The sequence below is a fragment of the Doryrhamphus excisus genome, linkage group LG17 (assembly GCF_037039965.1).
Source record: "Doryrhamphus excisus strain RoL-2023G ecotype Guam linkage group LG17, RoL_Dexc_Guam_v1.1, whole genome shotgun sequence".
Taxonomy (NCBI): Eukaryota; Metazoa; Chordata; class Actinopteri; order Syngnathiformes; family Syngnathidae; genus Doryrhamphus; species Doryrhamphus excisus.
Genome location: NC_136373.1, coordinates 10,481,459 through 10,501,417, shown reverse-complemented (window position 1 = coordinate 10,501,417; position 19,959 = coordinate 10,481,459). Strand labels below are relative to the sequence as shown.

The following is a 19,959-nucleotide window of genomic DNA, read 5'->3' as shown; positions in this document are numbered from 1 at the left end:
ATTATTATTATGATGATGAGGTCATTACAGTATTTTTCCTCATTGTTAATTTTGTTCATAAACATACTAAATGTTAACTGTGTGAGCTGTCACATGAAGCCTGTGATTTTGAAATATTTTTCTGTTTTCACCAGTTTGTGTAAAAGTAGAGAATAAACAGACGAGAAAAAAGATGTCAAACAAGAATTTTACAACATTTTTTGACATATAAAAATAAATGACTGCCATTTGCTGGGGAGGCATGCCTGCAGTGGAAATAAAGGCCGTCCATTGAAGGACAGCAGTGGCATCAACCAGCCGTAAATGATGATTAGTTTCAACAATCCTCAAAAGTTGCTTTAAAAAAGAAAGAAAAGTTTACACTGTACATGACAGAAAAAACATGTCACTACAATGTCAATCTAGTCACCCAACCACTTTACTCAGGGAAACCACACAGGAAGAAAAAGATCAAGCAGAAGGAAGCTTAAATATCTGGTAAATGTCACAATGCTAATATTTGTCAGCGCTCCGATACCTCCTTCCTGATGGAGGAGTTAGGGTGAAGGGAGGATCGTCTTCAAAGTTCTTGTCCCCACCCCCCGCTCGAGTTGCACAAGGAAATGATTGCACTCCAAAAGATCCATGCCACTTAAAGTCAGCGCACACCTCATGCAGTCCTAGGAGTCCTGACCTCCACCATGGTGATGTCAGTTCATTGCTAACTAAGGCGACCCACAGCCGTGGTCCTCTCTGGATGAGGGATGATGCCAATGTCTAAAAATAGGCGTCCATACCACGGAACGAAACCCGATGTCCAATGAAAACCATCGTTGTTTTCATCGGACAGCAAAGCTTCATGAAATGTTTCATTAAACAGGATAATCTTCATGACTCAGAAAGGGACATTTCCCAGTCGCTGTCCAATGAAAACGACATGATTTTACCCCCAAATCATTTTTGGTATTCAGGATAAAAACTGACACAGTAGATAAGATGTTTTCTCCTTGGAACGCTGTTGATTTTCCAACGTACCGGTTGGAGTCATAGGTAGCAATGGAAAGCCAAGAAGGAAAAAGAGAAACCAAAAACACACACAAGCATACACACACAGAAACACAAGAGTCCCCGTGACACACGTCTTTAAAAAGTGGGAAAGAATGTGATGATGATGATGATATGATGAAGTACAGTACGTACGTACACGTCAACAAGCCATGGCTGCTGGAACAAAAGCAGAGAAAAGAAAAAATCATCCTGGCTCCAAAAGGGGAAAAGCAAGCTGACGTCTACAGTAGCTTCACACCTTGCAGACTCGAGAAGAAGAAAAGAAATGCAAATAAAGACGAAGGGCTATCTTCATCTTCGTCCTGCAGTCCAACAGTGTGTGTGGGGGGGCTTGAGTGTACATGCTGTCAATCAGTCAGCCTGGCTCTGGTGTTCTAATATGGGATGGATGAGGGATTAGCCGATGGGAATGGAGGGAAAAAACTTCAATTCTTCAATTCTTCTGTGGGCTTCTTAGGGTCTGGGTCTTCTCTGGGCTTAGGGTCTGGGTTCTCTGTGGGTTTAGAAGGCCCGGGTCTTCTGTGGATTTATAGGGCCTTGGTCTTCTGTGGGTTTATAGGGTCTGGGTCTTTTGTGGGCTTATAGGGTCTGGGTATTCTGGGGGCTTAGGGCCTGGGTCTTCTGTGTGCTTATAGGGTCTGGGTCTTCTGTGGGCTGGGTCTTCTGTGGGTTTAGGGCCTGGGTCTTCTGTGGGCTTACAGGGCCTGGGTCTTCAGCTCCATTGGTTCTCTGGTTTCCTGCTGGCCCTCGGCCTCCGGGGGCCTGGTGCCCTTCAGCGTGGCCAGCCTCTCTGAGAGGCCGCGCATTCGGGGGAAGAGCATGAAGTCATAGAGAAGGGCACCAATAGCCCCCCCAATCATAGGCCCCACCCAGTACACCTGCCAGGACACAACAAAAGTTCAAGGATGTCATCATGCTGTGCTTGCAGTCAAGACGTGGACACGAGTATTGGTGAGGTTAGAAGGTTAGAGGTCAGATGTTGGGCATGGAAGAATACCTTTCTTGGCTCCCCATCCCAGTTACATGATCAGGTTCTTCCACACCAAACTCCCCCAAGCATGGCAATATACTGGACTCATAGAGAAGGTCAGGCTAGACCATCAACTTTATATGAAGCCTATTTCATTGTAAGGATGTACACTGCAAAACAGGCCTGGCCAAATAAATCAACCAAAATGATCCGTCCATGCAGCAGCTGAATTTGACTTGCTAAGAAATAATAACAATTCCAATATCTAGAAATAAGTGGACCGAAATCCTAGATTTTAGATTTGTATACCTAAAATGACACCTTTTGTATTGAGTTGTGGACTCCTATAGAACAGCTACACACAATAACCAGCACAGAAGTTTTCTAGATCTTCATTGAGCTGTATTTCTTTGGATTTCGTGGTCTATTTTAATGTATTCCACCTATGGCCCGCCTCCAGGCACGCCCACCCCGCTGTGGTTGGTCACACTGCAGAGTGCCAACTTCATAGGAGTTGATAAATGGCGATGTATCTTTTTAAAGTGAACGCTTTTATCATCCAGCCATATGTGGTGGATCCCAAATCCCATCCGGAAGTAGAGACTGGACAGTCCCAAGTTCGTCAAGAAAAGAGGTTACTTCAAGACGTCTCTGAATTGTAAGTAGCTTTAGCATTTTAGGTCTTTCACTGCTATCGTACTTTTCCACCTCCAAGACACTGTTAGCACTTTTAGCTACTGATCCACTCTTCCGCCAGAACCATGCCCCCCGCCCCTCATCAATATTTTCTTGAAGGAGTATACCAGTGGAAAATCTGCCATTCAGTCATCGGTGGGTATTGGTCATCAATAATGGCTTCCAGTATGTCAGCAAATATATGTTTATTTTTTCGATCACTCCATAAAAATGTTGGTCCAATACTGGATTACCGAAATACTGGATAGTTGCAGCCCTCATATCAACTTTGATCTGGTTACACTTTGCTTTATTTTTTTAATTTTTGCGGTTTCAATAGTTTTTTCTCACAATATTACAACTTTTTGCCAAGCTAATTTTCCCCAAATGATATTTGTTTTGTTACTCATAATGACAAACTTTTGTCTGCTCCTAAAATAACATCATTTTCCCAAATATTAACACGTTTTTTTACTGTGGCTGCACGTTGGACACCCTTGGTAATCATATTTCAAATGTGAATGTTTGGACTCATCTACTGTCGCTAGGCGACATTCTTACCCAGTGGTTGACAAAATTCCTGACCAGCACAGCGGGGGCGAAGGATCTGGCTGGGTTCATTCCGGCCCCGGTGTAGTAAATCTAAGTGAGAGACATCGGAGGTTAGCGGCGATGGGACAAAGCTATAAAACGTACACAAAGGTAAACAGGAAGTAGTCCCACCCCGAGAAGATGTCCCATCAGCACTGAGAAACCGATGGCCAGGGCGGCGGATCCCAGGCGTCCGTTGCGCCTTTCATCCGTAACAGCGAAGATGCAGACAACGAGCTGCAGGGTGAGGAAGACCTCCATGGTGGTGGCCATTCCCAGACTGATGCCGGGCTGCAGCTGCGGGAGTAGAGCAGACCAGGGGAGTCTGTGCATGCCAGCCGTCTACATCAGTAGTCACAGAACCACTTTGACGCGGACTCGAAGGTGGTCTTACCGTGTTGAGGGCCAGGTTGCCCCTCATGTTGCCAGGCGTGACCCCATACAGCATGGCGGCACCAGCCAAGGCTCCGAGACACTGGGCCACAATGTAGAAGATGGCACGAAACAGGGACATCTGGGAGCCGATGAGGAAGGCGAATGTCACGGCAGGGTTGATGTGCCCCCCGCTGATATGGCCGATGGACTGGATGAGCGTGGCGGCTGCCAGCCCGAAGCAGAAGGCCACGTGTAGAACATTGTGGGGACCCGTGGTCCATCGGAGAGCGGCCCCCAGACCAAAGAAGACAAAAAACATGGTGCCGTAGAACTCGGCAAAAACCGCCCTCCAGAAAGACATGGAGCGGAACTCCCACATGGCGCTGGTAAGGTACTTTCAAAAACCAAGCAAGTCAACTCAAAGGAGATGTACTCCTGCACAAGAATACCTTCAGTAAAAATGGAAGCTGAACAACTTCACATGCAAGTTGGGATACTTTGGGAATCTGATATCTGTCATGGAGAACTCCTGAGTGGAGCACCGCGCACGTCCACTTGCATGTAGGAGCCAACCCCGGTGTTGTCAGCAGGACATGGAGACAATAACCAGAGAGGCATGCACGGCACCCGGCCCTCTTATGAGGCCGGGGGGACTCGGGGGCCTTTTTATAAGCGCTTGGCTGAGCCCAGGGGAGTGGTCAACGCGCTGCAAGTGACAACAACATCATTTTACCCGAACCCTTCCCGGACCGCCGCTCTGCCCTCGTCGCTGCGATTCAGCTGATGGGAGCGGATGCTCCATCTAGAAAAACGGCCATTATTCCATTTGCTGGGATAGCAGTATTACTGTACATGTTTTGCTGTACAGCTCTTATTATTCATGTATTCTAATACAAAGTCAAAATGGGGGGTTTGGTTGGAGGGGTTGCCGGATTATATTTTGGCTTTGCTATGTTTGCTCTGCCCCAACATTGAAATAACAAGACAGTTCAGTATGCAGCAAGGCGAAGGTTATTATTCTGATTATGATTTGGGTCATCAATGTGTTTGTGCCTTTGTAACGTTGAACACACCGCGATAGTGAACGTTTAGCATCTGGATGTTTGTAAACGCAGCGTGGCGCCAGAAATGATTAGGCAGACTCTTTACATTGTGAATGTTGGGACAGCGTTGCAGGCTCAGGCCGGATAAAGTGCTGGAAAATCTGTGGCTGGAGAGGAGAAGAGAGGAGAGCGGGTGTGGGTATTGAACATCTGCACTGGAGCGTCGTGCTGACGCCCATTGGTGGCGGTGGTGGTGGATGGGGGGGAGGGGGGGGGGGGGGTAAAAGGATTGTGCTGAGCTGACTGTGTCTTTGTCTGGTCTGCCCACAAAATGCTGGCAGCAACACTTTCTGCTGGTTTCTCTATCATGTTTATCTTGGCTTTATTGGGGGGGGGCATGCATGGAGTCACGGAGGGGGGCTTGATATACCGGCTGATATGTTCTATTTACATTTATATCTTATATTTCATTTTCTTTCTTATGGAGCAATTCCTCATGAGCCTTACGAGCTTTCTTCATGCGTGTATTGATCCAGACAGATTATTGGTTATTACTTTGAATCCCGCTTGGAAAAGCACTGCTCAAGCATCCATTGTTGATTTAAGCCCCCAGTTGAATTTTACAAAGGGGGTGTTTAAAAGTTGCTTGCATTGGATTTTCCTATTCCCTGGGATGGAGACTGCTGACACGTACAATATACAACTTGGACCCGAGTCAAACTAGTACAGGGGTGTCCAAAATGTAGGCCGAGGGCACATATTGGCCCATGCACATTGGAGAATGGAAGCAGCAGCAAACAGGTCCTTCTTCCCCAGCCGGTCAAGCACATGTACGTAACAATGGACAGGCGGGAACGCCACGTGATACGACAGAAGAGAAAATAACGCCGAGTTATTTGTGAGCTTTGGTAGCCATTTTTGTGATGCAAACGTTCGATGCTTTTGAAGGCGTATTATTTAGAGAAGCCAAACTCTTTACATAACAGTCCCCGGCAACCAGTTGGAACTACTTTCTTCAGCACCCAAATCCCACCAGAGCTGGGCTAAGGACCCCAAGTTGGGGGAGTCGCAGCTTATGGGGGTGCATGTCAAAGAGTCCCAACCTCCCCTTTAATAAGTTGAATACCATGTGGCACTTTTTAACTTAAGCATCCTGTGGACTCTTTCAATCACATTTTATTGGTTGGGCAAACTTGGGATAGCCCCCCCCCAACCTTCCAGATTCTGGACAACCTGCTCTACCTCCTGAGTCAAGTCATTGCTTCACTCTAAAGCCAAGAGAGACAAAGATGACAGCTATGGAGGCTTTAGCCGTGCTTCAGAGCCTCTCTATGAAGGAGGTTTAGAGAGTAATGTGGAAGGAGACGTCACCTCGCCACCTGAGAGCCATTCAGAAACCATTTCAGAGACGCCTCCCAGCAGGAAAAGGTGACTGGAAACATCCAATTCCAGACTTGCTGCACCTTGCTGTATACACCACATTGTATACACCTTTGGTTGCTTTCACATGGAATCAGCATTGCATCATCCTGGACGGCGTGGACTCCTGGTTCCGTCATCCTGGACGGCTTCAGCAGAGAGGTATGGAACAGAGGTCCGATTTTCAATGTCTTTCCAGTAGATGTGCTGTTCCAGAAATGCACCAATCAGATGATGTCACGGAGGAACGTCATGTGACTCCAAAATGAACTTCAGCAAACGCAAGACAAACGATGGTGCAAGAGATCAGCTTGGAGCAGCAGAAGATGGCGAGGAGGCAGCTAGTGACAAGTGCGGAAATAAAACAGCCAATAATTACAGTTTTCATTTAGTATCCTGATGTGTTTATTACCTTCTTCTTTCTCTTTGGGCTTTTCCCTTCAGGGGTCGCCACAGCAACCAATCTCCTCCATCCAACCCTGTCTTCTATCTCACACCAACTACCCTCATGTCCTCCATTACATCCATAAACCTCCTCTAGGTGTTTATTACCTTTACCAACAATTCCTTCTTAGATCTTTTTCATGATAATCCAAATTGTAGAAAAGAGTATATATAATAATATAACAATACTCCAACCTCCAATAACGGTGTATGCTTTTACCTGGGAAGCTGAAGAGCTGCGTTTGATCCCAAGCTAAGCCAAACTATTTTTAGTCTGTTATTTCCAGCAGAAAATAAATTACTTCATTTGTTTCCCATTGTTCGTATTACTCCAAAAGTCAAGTCAAATCATATAAAAATAGCTTTTCATGGGTCAGTTTGGTCTGAGCCACGTTTTACGTTTTAAACACAGCTGCCCAGACGGCCCCAAAAGGATTTTTTCCATGGGGCCAATTCCTGGGGGCGCCCGCGTGCACTTTAAACATTTTAGCAATAATTTGTATGACGGCGCATCTTTTCAAGATATTTCTATCGATAGTATTGTCCCTTGACAGGACCCCCTGTTGGGGGGCTCTTTGAGGTAAATTGGGCCGGGCTGATGTTGAACAGAGTGAACAAAGTTTATTAGAAATTTGCCAACAGTAGAAATGATGCTAAACCTTTTTGATCAACCAAAGTGTGGCTTTGATTGATTTTGTTTTTTTGGAATAAATACACATCAATCACCTGCACAAGGCTTGATATGGAACTGATGTTCTTCCCTTAGAATGCGTATGGAAGAAGTGTTTTGTTGCTATTTGCTACAATGTGCAACATTTCACACAATTACAGAAAGAAGTTGAAGTGTGAGCCAATACTGTACCCTTTGTATCCTTTGGCCAAAATAAGCCCCATTGGTGTTAAATATTCATAGATGCTCCTGTACATATAGAAAAACATTCTACTTCTTAAATTATCCAACAAAAGAAGTGCAATTTGCATTACAATTATTCAAAGAAAAACCTTGCCCTTTATAAAAAGAAAGAAAGAAAGAAAGCAAATGTGAAACAGTATTTGGACTGGTTAGAAATCATGACAACAAAAAGAGAAAGGAAAAGAAGATGGGGAGTAAGACAAGAGCACATTACTGGTACTTTACAGTACAAAGAAGAACATTTGGATTGGAACACAGATGTCCATGCAGAAGAAGCGATAAAGGGGGGGAGGACATGGGAACATCCTATGCTTTGGAAACGGTGCACACAAACAAGCTTTCTTCCCCAAAAGGTGGCTGGGGTCTCCGCCCAACTTGCAGCTGACTTTTTTTTGTGATTTTTCCTCTTGAATGTTCTACCAGTAGTAGCAGGTCTACTCCAGGTCAGGCATTTCTAGGGAAGACACAAAATGGGTGAGATTTTACATGGAACATAACATGGCGGTTCACACGTTGGGAGAAAGAAAGTAGTATTACTAAATACAATTCCAGATTGCAATGAAAATAACATGTCTAGCTAGGGACAACAATACTAATATAGCCCTGGCAGGTTTTAGACAATGTTCACATTCTCCCAAAGTCATGATCTAATAGATTCAATTACAACCATGCATATGCACACACGTAAATATATACAAGTACATATACATCTCTATACACAGTATATGTTATATAAATATACGGTATATACAGACTGGGGGTGCTCAGATCGATTGGCCCAAGATCGGTATCGGCCAATGTCAGTGGAAAAAGGACTGTATCGACATCGAACGATACTTGCTTTAAAATGCACATAGTATATACACGCACACTAGGGGTGTGTAATATATACACATAGTATATACATAAGGTGGGGCCGAACCTGAATACGGTATTCGGAACGGCACGAATAATGACTTTTTTTTTTTTTTTTTTTTTTACACAAATAACAAATACTTTTCCAAATATTTGTATTCATGAATTTTACTCTGATACGAATACAAATACTTTTCCCACCACAACAAAAACAGAAACACCCCCCAACTATATGATATGATATATAGTATATTAATGACTCATGACCAATCGCCATTTTAAACGATGTCTGAAATACGGACGCCCATTTTTACAGTATATTAATGAAAGAAATATGAATGCCTTACCAGGATTATAGTATATGTTTGCATGTATGAACGGCTCCGAATTACCTGAAAATTTAAATCAAGCTAAAAAGAACATCACACCTGAACCACGTTAAGTGCGATGAGGGTTACGTTCAAAGACAATTTATTTAAGATGAATAAAAAAATCTTGATTTATTCTTCCTCTGTCCATTTAGACCACGCATGACATCAAGTTGTAGTTTTTGGGGTGTCCGTGAATGCATCTCACTGTCGTCGCGTGACCGGTGAGGGTGAGGATGAGGACGGGCCTATAGACGTGTTTGTGATTTGCTAAAATGTACAACAATTCCTAATATGGTTGCATTTCAAAGCTGTCAAATTGGCAGCAAATAGTTTTGGAACGCCAACGTGCGGATGTAATAACCGGTCCACAAGCTAACACATCAACCGTTTAGCCCATTATGGCCTCAAGTTGGCCAAAATGATGAACATTTAAAAACAGCACTTACTTTCATCGTCGCTGTCGGGGGGCTCGTGCTGCAGGAGACGACCACAATGAATTATTGTCTCAATTATGATTCAATGATGCTGCAACATCGTATCCATTGACCACAACATGGCTATGTGCTAATGCTAACAGAGGACCATCTACAGATGATCTCAATCACCATATCGTGTGTATGAAAGGCTTACCTCATCATCAGCACAATCTAGGTCAGGTAGATCATCCCCGCCCATGTTGTTCATCATCTGAATATGTGAACAAGAGAATGGATGGAAAATAACGTGTGGTTGCTTCCCATACCATGATATGATATTTAAGGCCTACTGAAACTCCTGTTTGTTATTAGCACCAAGTGGTGCTATGTTAATATGTTGGCTCCACAAGAGCAGATCTTTATGATCAAGACAAGACCCTGAAGCTCCCTATAGATCACTTCCTGAATTTTTACCAGCACCACCTGGTGGCAACGGTATAAAGTTTGCGATGTACATTAGTCCTTTACAAGGAGATGTTTCAGATGGACATCAAAAGTTCAATAAAATGCCATGTTCAAAAACAAACAGGAAGTGGCCATTTAGGTGGCCATTTTGTAAAAAAAAAACGGGGTTGTATTTCAACAAAGTAGTCCTCGGCATTTAAAAGCATACATACTAGCTACAGTGCATCCGGAAAGTATTCACAGCGCTTCACTTTTTCTACATTTTGTCATGTTACAGCCTCATTCCAAACTGAATTAAATGAATCTCTTACCTCAAAATTCTACACAAAATACTCCATTATGACAATGTGAAAAAAGGTTTTTTGACATGTTTTGAATTTATTAAAAATAGAAAACAAAAAAATCACATTTACATAAGTATTCACAGCCTTTGCTTAATACTTTGTTGATCCACCTTTGGCAGCAATTACAGCCTCAAGTCTTTTTGAATATGATCCCACAAGTTTAGCACACCTATCTTTAGGCAGTGTTGCCCATTCTTCTTTGCAATATGTCTCAAGCTCCATCAGGTTGGATGGGAGACGTCTGTGCACAGCCATTTTCAGATCTCTCCAGAGATGTTCGATCGGATTCAAGTCTGGACTCTGGCTGGGCCACTCCAGGACATTCACGGAGTGGTTCTGAAGCCAATCTTTTGAGATCTTGGCTGTGTGCTAATGTCTACTGTCTATATGGTCAAGGTACATGACCAGTCTACTGAGGTCAAGAGCGCTCTGGAGCAGGTTTTCATCCAGGATATCTCTATATATTGCTGCATTCATTTTCCTTCTATCCTGACTAGTCTGCCAGTTCCTGCTGCTGAAAAACATCCCCACAGCATGATGCTGCCACCACCATGCTTCACTGTAGGGATGGTATTGGCCTGGTGAAGAGCCGTGCCTGGTTTCCTCCAAACATGGCGCCTGGCATTCACACCAAAGAGTTCAATCTTTGTCTCATCAGACCAGAAAATTTTGTTTCTCATGGTCTGAGAGTCATTCAGGTGCTTTTTGGCAAATTCCAGACGGGCTGCCATGTTCCTTTTACTAAGGAGTGGCTTTCGTCTGGCCACTCTACCATACAGGCCTGATTGGTGGATTGCTGCAGAGATGGTTGTCCTTCATGCTTGGTGTTTGTGCTCTGACATGCACAGTCAACTGTGGGACCTTATATAGACAGTTATTATATAGTTATTATATTTCCAAATCATGTCCAATCAACTGAATTTACTGCAGGTGGACTCCAATTAAGCTGTAGAAAGATCTCAAGGATGATCAGTGGAAAAAAGATGCACCTGAGCTACAATTTTGAGCTTCATGGCAAAGGCTGTGAATACTTATGTAAATGTGATTTCTTAGTTTTCTATTTTTAATAAATTCAAAAAAAGTCCAAAAAAAAAAACTTTTTCACATTGTCATAATGTATGACAATGTACACAAAAGTATTTTGTGTAGAATTTTGAGGTAAGAGATTAAATTAATACAATTTGGAATGAGGCTGTAACATGACAAAATGTGGAAAAAGTGAAGCGCTGTGAATACTTTCCGGATGCACTGTACATAGCCGAATTCACTTGGCCAACCATTTTAACATATACAGTGCATCCAAAGTATTCACAGCTTCACCTTTAACACATTTTTATGTAACAGCTTCATTCCAAAATGGATGAACACCCATAACGGCAATGTGATTTTTAAAAATAATTTAAGTAATTAATTAAAAATAAGTCAACTAAAATTAATGTAATTCATTTATTGATTTATTTTAAGAGAAGCTTTTGGTTTGATGTTTCTTTCACTGTTCAAAAGATGAAATCTTTCAATAAAATAAATTATTGAGAACAATCGTTAATCTGCATCTTGTCTTTGTACAGTGACAATGAGAAAAGAACAGAAGCTATTGTGTTTTATTGATACGACAGGCAACTTTTAAATTCTACTGTATTTCCAAAGCAGATCTCCACTAAACAGTGCAGTCATTGTCACCATACGTTTTTGTGCTAATTAGTTATTAAACAAATGCATAACGACTGAATTGTGACCCTTTGGTGAGACATTAAATATCAGCTGTCGATCTGGGAGACCCCAGCAATAGTCATGTTTAGTGCAAATGTTGATCTGAAACTTTGTGAAGACGGGCTCTACGCCTACACCATCTGAATGGGTCGTATTCATCCGGGAAATAACGTAGTACAGACCGATCAATTATGGACTTTAAAGTCAGCAAGTCAAGATTACTTTTTTTTCATATTAATATTAAGGTGTGTGCTCGTTAATAGACTTACCTCTGAGAACTTGTCAAAACTGTTCAAGTCGTCATCGGAGTCATCTTCCCAGTCTTTCCAGTTGTTGAAATCCACACTGATACAGTTGCACTACCAAAGATAATGAGAAAATAGACAATTGAAGTACAGTACGAGTTCATCACAACCGTTGTCTTGTTCCTTTTAGCAAGATGGCAAGCTAGGTTATTACAATTCAGTAAATACCATTTCATGCTTAATTCAAGGGGTGGTTTGCTAATATGGCAAGAAAAGCAGGTTAGCTAATGTGAATGTATGATCAACACTTTACACCCAAATGACGCAGAAAACCTTAGTTTGAAACCCTGTGATGCATGATGTCCCGTGAGATGTGACCATACTACACTATACCTCAGAGTGCCTCACGAAAGCTCACTTCAGCAACATCAGGGATTAACCCTGGCAGTAGTTTGGGGGGGTTTTCTTTTGACTTTTTTTGCCCACAAAATCGTTTTTTTCCACTGCTCGGGTCCTGGTTAGTCCAGTTCTACATGCTTGTAAAGTTTTTATTACAGGCAAGTCCAAGTACTGTAAGGTACGAGTACCAAATGTCTAGTAGCTGGTCAGCAGGGGCCCCGAGCATGCCGGGTGGCTGCCACATGGGTGACTTTTGAGGACATTTTGCCCATCATTCCTTATGTGAAACATGAACACATATTTCTTTCCCTTTTATGTGCATTATAATACGAGAAAGCAAGTTAATATGAGCTAGCTAGCAGCAGTCGTCATGGGAAATGCCTATTTTGATGCTAAATCCCTCACAAAAAAATGCCAACAGTGTTCCATTTCCATATCCGTATATTAACCAGCTCTCCATTTTGCGACAAAGACTCAACAAGATGCTCATATGCCGTCAGCATTTTTTCCCTGAGGACTGGCGCACACGTCTTGTGCTGGAAGACACAGCCATCCCAAGGAGAGCGGACATCTGAAGCGTTGTCGCTGCTGTTGTTGAAAGACCTAGTATAAGTACATATGTGTATCAATGCACCCAGAAAAGAAGTTTCGGTAGTGTTTTAAATCATCACAAATATGCAACTATTACAGCATGTTTTATGTATATCAAACCATGCAACGTTGTTAAAGGTGTTTATTTTTTTATCGGTGTATCCCAATGACAGCACTTTAAGCTAGCTAATATTCACTTTTTTCTCGTGTTAAATAAATGTGTTCATGTTTCACATACCGATTGTGAATGACGAGAAAAATTCCAAAAAAAGTGCAGCTCCCCTTTAATATGAGCTAGCTAAAAATGCACACATCATTGGGACCTACATATTTCGACTACGAAGCCCTCTACCAAAACCTCCAGCAATGCTTTATTGTTTGATATACATGATGTGATCACACAATCGTATTGATGGTAACCTGTAATACTTACAGGATCTTGCTGCATTTTGATGATTTCATACATTACTGAGACTTCTTTCCTAGTCACATAGCCCAGGAACTTATGCTACTCCCATCAACAACAGCGGAGTAGGAATATTGACAACACAATGTCTGCTCTCATTAGGATGGCTGTCTTCCAGCACAAGACGTGTACAAAACATTTTTTGACATCAAACAAGCATTTTGTTGAGTCTTCACAGCGATATTGAAAGGGGTATCTGCTCTTCAGTCTGTGAGTGACGCTGAGGTCAGTGGCTAGCGAGGCAATGTGTTATTCTGTTAAATATAGTTTGGTTTTATAGTTTAGTATAGCTTGGCTAATATGCCAGTCAGTTATGTAAATGGAACACTGTTGCCATGTTTTGTTTTGTCGGGGCATTAGCGTCAAAATACGTAGTACCCCCAATATGTCCATTGTTAGCTAGCTCAAACTAACTAAATCGTTCTCAGGTTTCATGGTTTTGACCATTTTCTATTTTCATTAGTTCCCAAGGGGAAAAAAATCCAAAGAAATCAGAGGTCCTTGGATTGTGTTTGACCTCAGAGGTGTGGCTGTTTATGGAAGACAAATCAAAGTTGCCATAGGTTACCCGTGTCTTGTCTTTGGTAAGTCGAGGCCACGCTTTTCCAGTCTCTGCTTTTCGTAAACAACACAACACAGACCTGTCTGTGCGTCTGTGTTTGGATCCCTGCATGAGACAAAGAATCTGTCATCCAGGTCACTGTATTCCACAGATCGCACTGGACAACCTGAACAGTCCAGGATTTATAAAAAAAAAAAAAAAAAAAAAAAACACACACACACACACATTAGCAACTCTACTCATGACAACTCACTTGGGGGTCAATGTCCCTGTAAAGGTCCACTGTGTTCTGATGTTTGATGTTATTTGCTCCACTGACACAGCTGTAAGAAATTATAGTAAATCAGGGACACTTACAAACCACAACTTGCTGGCCTCAACACAACTATTGAATTTCAGCTATACCAATTTAAATCAAATAACCCACCTGAACTCAAGTTTGGACATGTCAAAATGTATGTGTACGTCTTTACTGTCCTCCACGCAGAACTCTATAAAGACAAAGTCCCGTCTGTCATACCACTTGGCTGCTGCAGGCTGCCTAAATGACACGTGCACACATACAGAGAGATGGAGATAGAGAGATAGAGATAGAAATAGAGAGAGAGAAGACACATGAAATGTCCACTTTTAGTATCATACAAAACAGACCTATTTCATTAATTTACTTTACTATGTTATGTTTGTGAGGACATTTCACTGTCCGTCCATGAACATTATGAATGACTGTTTATTTAAAAAAGCAGATAGATGTATTTTAGATAAAAACAGATATCTTGTATTGAACTAAAGTTCAAAGTGTGAAGTGGGCTGAAAAACATAAGGGCGCAGAAAAAATAAGTATAAACGTATAATCAAATAAAATACATAATAATAAAAAAAATTCAAACCTGCTAAGCCAACATTAGGTATGTTTTAGGGCTGCAACAATTATTCTAATAATTCAAATACCTCGATTACAAAAAATATTGGATTTCTTTGGTCAACCAAGCAGAGGACAAAGAAGGAAGCAGGTGTTTAAACACGCGTGGATAGGGCTAACCCTAACCCCCAGCACTGACCTACCACAATAGCAGTCCCCTCCTGATTCGCAATCACCACTGTGCAGCAACAATGAAATCCCAGGCATGTATGAGGTATGAATGTATGAGGTTATGTATGAATGTAGCACCGTAGCCCATCTCTGAAAAGCGTTTCTGTACAAGTTAATATACTGCAACTATCAGCGTTACAAAACCCGTATTTAAGCGATGAAACAAGTGAGCTGATAGCGACTACGTCCCATATGCCATCTGCTCTAACTACAGTAATATTTGGAGTGGAGACGTAAATGAGGTACCAAATAAAAATTCAAGCCGCGTGTTATCACACACTTCGTTTTACAAATGTCTAAATTTTATAACATTGCTAATATACAATTTATCATTGTTTAATTGCCGGGTGGTCTGGTATTCATTCAAAAGACGACGTATTCAGTTAAAGTTAGCGTACTGTACGTTAGCGACTGGCTAATTTTGACACCATGCTTTTGCCGAGCTAGCACGACCGTTAGCTAGCTAAGCCGAAATGAAAATTCAACTATTAAGTGTAGTAATAATGGCTACTACATAGTAAAAGCAACACTTACATCTTCGCTGTGTGTGTACGAGAACTCCCCCGTCAGATGACGATGCGGCCAGTTGAGCGAACAAGTTGCTGAGCCCGACAAAAAGATTACCGTGACATAAACCGTTAACTGGATGACAACACGGAGCCCGCTGTCCAAACATCGCGTGATTTCCGTGTCCTCGCGTGCCTCTCAAGCAAGTATTGTGGAGTTAGGAAAAGGATGGCCGATCTGCTGCAAAAGGATGGAACACAGTGAACTGGGCATGGGGCTAAAAGTCCGCCATGATAGGGTGCCAAAAAGGTGGGCGGGGCTAGGCGAACAATCGAGGACAAGTACACGCTGTGCATACACTTTGATGATCTTATTTAGTGAACATATGTATGTATTTCAATTGGTAAAAATCAATTATACTGCAGAAATATGACCTACATGTTGATGTCAATAAAAACCTGAGCAGCAGTATGAAAGAAAACTTTTCCTTCTTTAATTTGCTTTTTTCCTTCCTTTCTGTGTCACTTAACCAACTTGGAAATTAATAATAAATCAATAATTGTAATGGACAAAATAAATAACAAAATAAATATTTTATTGCCTTATAGTGTTCCTAAGGCTTAACAAGAATACTATTATTATTAATTTAATTATTTATGTTGATTAGTGTTCCTAAGGCTTAACAAGAATACTATTATTATGAATTTAATTATTTATGTTGATTAGTCCTTCTTTAATTTGCTTTTTCCCTTCCTTTCTGGGTCACTTAACCAACTTGGAAATTAATAATAAATTAATAATTGCAATGGACAAAATAAATAACAAAATAAATACATATTTTATTGCCTTACAGTGTTTCCAAGGCTTAACAAGAATACCATTATTATTATTAATTTAATTATTTATGTTAATTGATTAGTAGACTATTTTACAAATGTTTATTTCCAGCACACCGTGGAACAGAACTAAAGTACATATCAATAAAATAAAAACATCAGCACCGTATAGCATCAAAGCTAATATTGAATATGAATAGCATCACTGTCGCCTGCTTCTTAATCAACGACAAGAGTCTGGCTTCATATAATGCTGTACTTTACAGTATTGAGTCTTTTTAACCTCTTGTTATGCTGTTTTGTTTTACTTAATTTTCCTCTTCTCAGATGTGCACAACAAGTGCCACTAACAGTATCTGTAGGTAACAGTACAAGTTCCTGTTTGGTACATTTCAAAATAAAATTATGACTTTCACAATAACCTCAGCATTACAGTTACATTATTCATTCATTCATTTATTCATTTTCTACCACTTTTCTCTCGAGTGTCGCGGGGGTGCTGGAGCCTATCCCAGCTGTCTTCGGGCGAGAGGCAGGGTACACCCTGGACTGGTGGCCAGCCAATCACAGGGCACATATAGACAAACAACCATTCCCACCCACATTCATACTTATGGATAATTTGGAGTGGCCAAGGTTACATTATTATTATTATTATTATTATTATTATTAGTAGTAGTAGTAGTAGTAGTAGTAGTAGTAGTAGTAGTAGTAGTAGTAGTAGTAGTAGTATTAGTAGTAGTATTAGTATTAGTATTAGTATTAGTATTTTTATTATTATTAATTTCAGATCAAGTTCCAATCCAGTCCAGCTCTGATGTTAACTTCACCCACCTCGCCTACTTTTATAGCACATCATTCCAATCAGACTGCTCTGACCTCATCCCCTATGATGCTCACATATGCTGTGATCTGCAGCGTGGGGTTCTTTTGTGTGATACAAGCACAAGGAAACCCAAGGAAAAGCTCTACCATACATCAAAAGAACCACTAAGGTACGTACGACATTGAATCTGAAGTGACTAAATTGTGGGCCTGCAAGTGTTTTCCTAAAGGGGACCAGCACAAGAAATGACCTGATTGTCTTGTTTTCCTGACTATCTCTGAGAACATTACTTCCAACTGCATATGGAAGATATTCATGACACAGACATGGGGCAAAGGCTCTCTTATTTTGAAGGATGGTCACGGAGAATGTGGAGAATAACCCTACATTCCTTACAACGTGGTGAAAATACACTCATCCAGCCCAACCACACAAGCTAACCTTCTCTCTTGTCCGCTGTCAATGAAAGTCGTCATGAAGACTCCCATCGTGGCGACCAAGGTTCTATTTTTCCAGCACTTCAACATGCTGTGAACACACCACCGTAATAGATGACGGGGTAAAACACAAGGTGGCTGGCTGCACTTGGCAACAGTTTGCTGGCTCAATTACTATAGCGCCACCCAGCGGTTATAATTACAACAGCAGTTAATTTGATTAAAAATGCATCTTATTTTTAGACTTTATAAAATCGTCTCGCGGGGCAGATGAAACCTATCTGCGAGACTGAGCCAGCCCGCGGCCTGTATGTTTGACACCCCTGGCATGGAGGAAGCAGGGTTGCTAATAGCCATTTCCCACCACAATTCATCGCTCTTTTTTACACACTGGCAGTACGGCATAATACACTAAATGTTATTGATGCTGTAAAAAGCCTAACGCTAGAATGTTAAAGTTACTTAAGAGACGTCTTGAAGTAACCTCTTTTCTTGAAAAACTTCAGACTCTACAGTCTGCAACTTCGGATCAGATTCGGGATTCAACACATATGACAGTATCTTAACAGTGGACATTTGAAAAAGATAATCGGCGTATCTCAACTCCTATAAAGTTGGCGGCACAAACTGAAAGTGTTTCTATCACTGGCAGTGTGACCAACCACAGCAGAGAGGGCGTGCCTGGAGGCAGGCCGTGGTTGGAATACATTAAAACAGACCGTTTTTGTGGGAACCTCAAAATCCAAAAAATGACAGTTGAATAGTTGCAGATTCTGGAAGAACTGGAATGTTTTCTGCGCTGGTTATTTTGTATTCACTGTCTGATGTCTGTATTCATTGTCTGATGTCTGATTAAAGACGTCATGTATAATGGGAACTCACCCTGATGGGAGCTGAAAGTATGATGCCAACTAATGAGTTCCCATTTTTCAGTTAACCCTATATGGTCTCATCGGCTTATCTGATCTCATGAATCTCATTCCAAAAGAAAAAGAAAAAAAAGAAGCTTGTTGAATTAATGTAAGTCAGTCGGTGTCTTAAAGATTATCTGTGATTGCCCATATTTCTCTGTTTTAATTTATTTATTAAAATGCCCTCGCGTAATCGCTAGGGATGAGCCGGATACTGGTTATAAACCAGTATCCGTTACGGATAATGCATTTTTGCCGGATACAAGTATGAAACAAGTACATTTGGTCATTATCCGTATTGGTGTTTAAAGAAAATGCTCATTATGTATTCACTGTTCATGCTCTGTGATTGGCCAGTCGCACACAGAAACTTCCTCTCTCAAGACCGAATCTGCAAACAGAAGACATGGGACCTCAGCGGTGCCTCATTCCCGTACAAGGTGCAATTTGGAAGTTTAAAACGTCTTTTGTCACAGTGCCTCCACTTTATTAGGTTTTCTTCAGCTCACCTCTATTTTGGTTTATCTCCGAGTATGGATACATATCCAGATCATTTAGATGGGTGAACAGATACAGATAGTGGTATACTCGCTCATCCGGAATATTCGACCTTACAAATGATTCACTGTATTTGAACGCAGTGTAAATCCTATTAAGGGCAAAATTAAATATGAAGTAGATCCAGGGCCTGCACGGGGGGCGAGTAGTTAGTGTGCAGACCTCACAGCTAGGAGACCCGAGTTCAATCCCACCCTCGGCCATCTCTGTGTGGAGTTTGCATGTTCTCCTCATGCATGCATGGATTTTCTCCGGGGACTCCGGTTTCCTCCCCCATTCCAAAAACATGCTAAGTTCATTTGCCACTCCAAATTATCCATAGGTATGAATGTGGGTGGGAATGGTTGTTTGTCTATATGTGCCCTGTCATTGGCTGTGAGCTGGAATAGGCTCCAGCACCCCTCGCAACCCTCGTGGGGATAAGCGGTAGAAAATGAATGAATGAAGTAGATCCAGGTCATATTTACAAAGTCAATGTCTTGTGTCTGTCACTGAGACATCATGTGGACTGGTGCATGTCTCCACTGTCATCATCCATCCAGTGGGTGTGCATGGATGATCTCCACTGCCATGTCACTAGTCCTTTTCGAAGAAAATACTCCTTCTCGATGATGTCAACACAAAAGACCTCCACCATAAACTCTGTAAAGAACACAAATATAATAGTTTTAATATCCTAAAGATAATCATGATCAGGATGGAGCTGCAGGAGAACCGTAGGTATGTGGTACCACTATGGAACATCACTGATGGCCTCCAAACCTTCTCCTCCTTTGGCTTCCTGCACCTCATCATAAATGTGTCAACTCTCCTGCTCAGTAACATAGAAATAGTGCAGTTCTTCTATAACGCAAGGCAGCCCTTTGTTGTTTCCCTACTGTTTTAGCACC

The 19,959-nt window shown here is 41.7% G+C and overlaps 2 protein-coding genes across 3 annotated transcripts; both read right to left on the bottom strand.

Moving 5' to 3' along the window:
- Positions 1-168: 168 nt before the first annotated feature.
- On the bottom strand, positions 169-4,315 carry mipa (major intrinsic protein of lens fiber a). The gene is made up of 4 exons (XM_058083808.2): positions 3,678-4,315; positions 3,416-3,580; positions 3,254-3,334; positions 169-1,925 (listed from the first exon to the last, which is right to left on the bottom strand). The coding sequence occupies exons 1-4, from the start codon at positions 4,035-4,037 to the stop codon at positions 1,743-1,745; spliced, it is 789 nt and encodes a 262-aa protein (XP_057939791.1). The 5' UTR covers positions 4,038-4,315; the 3' UTR covers positions 169-1,742.
- A 2,180-nt stretch (positions 4,316-6,495) lies between these two features.
- On the bottom strand, positions 6,496-15,797 carry ptges3a (prostaglandin E synthase 3a (cytosolic)). Of its 2 annotated transcripts, XM_058083810.2 has the most exons (8): positions 15,529-15,789; positions 14,329-14,442; positions 14,155-14,224; positions 13,908-14,006; positions 11,908-11,997; positions 9,334-9,390; positions 9,150-9,177; positions 7,767-7,931 (listed from the first exon to the last, which is right to left on the bottom strand). In XM_058083810.2, coding segments are annotated over exons 1-8 (480 nt in total). In that variant the 5' UTR covers positions 15,531-15,789; the 3' UTR covers positions 7,767-7,911. The 2 variants fall into 2 exon arrangements, with proteins under 2 accessions (XP_078654040.1, XP_057939793.1); XM_078797914.1 differs by lacking the exon at positions 9,150-9,177 and having other exon boundaries at positions 6,496-7,931; positions 15,529-15,797.
- Positions 15,798-19,959: the final 4,162 nt, after the last annotated feature.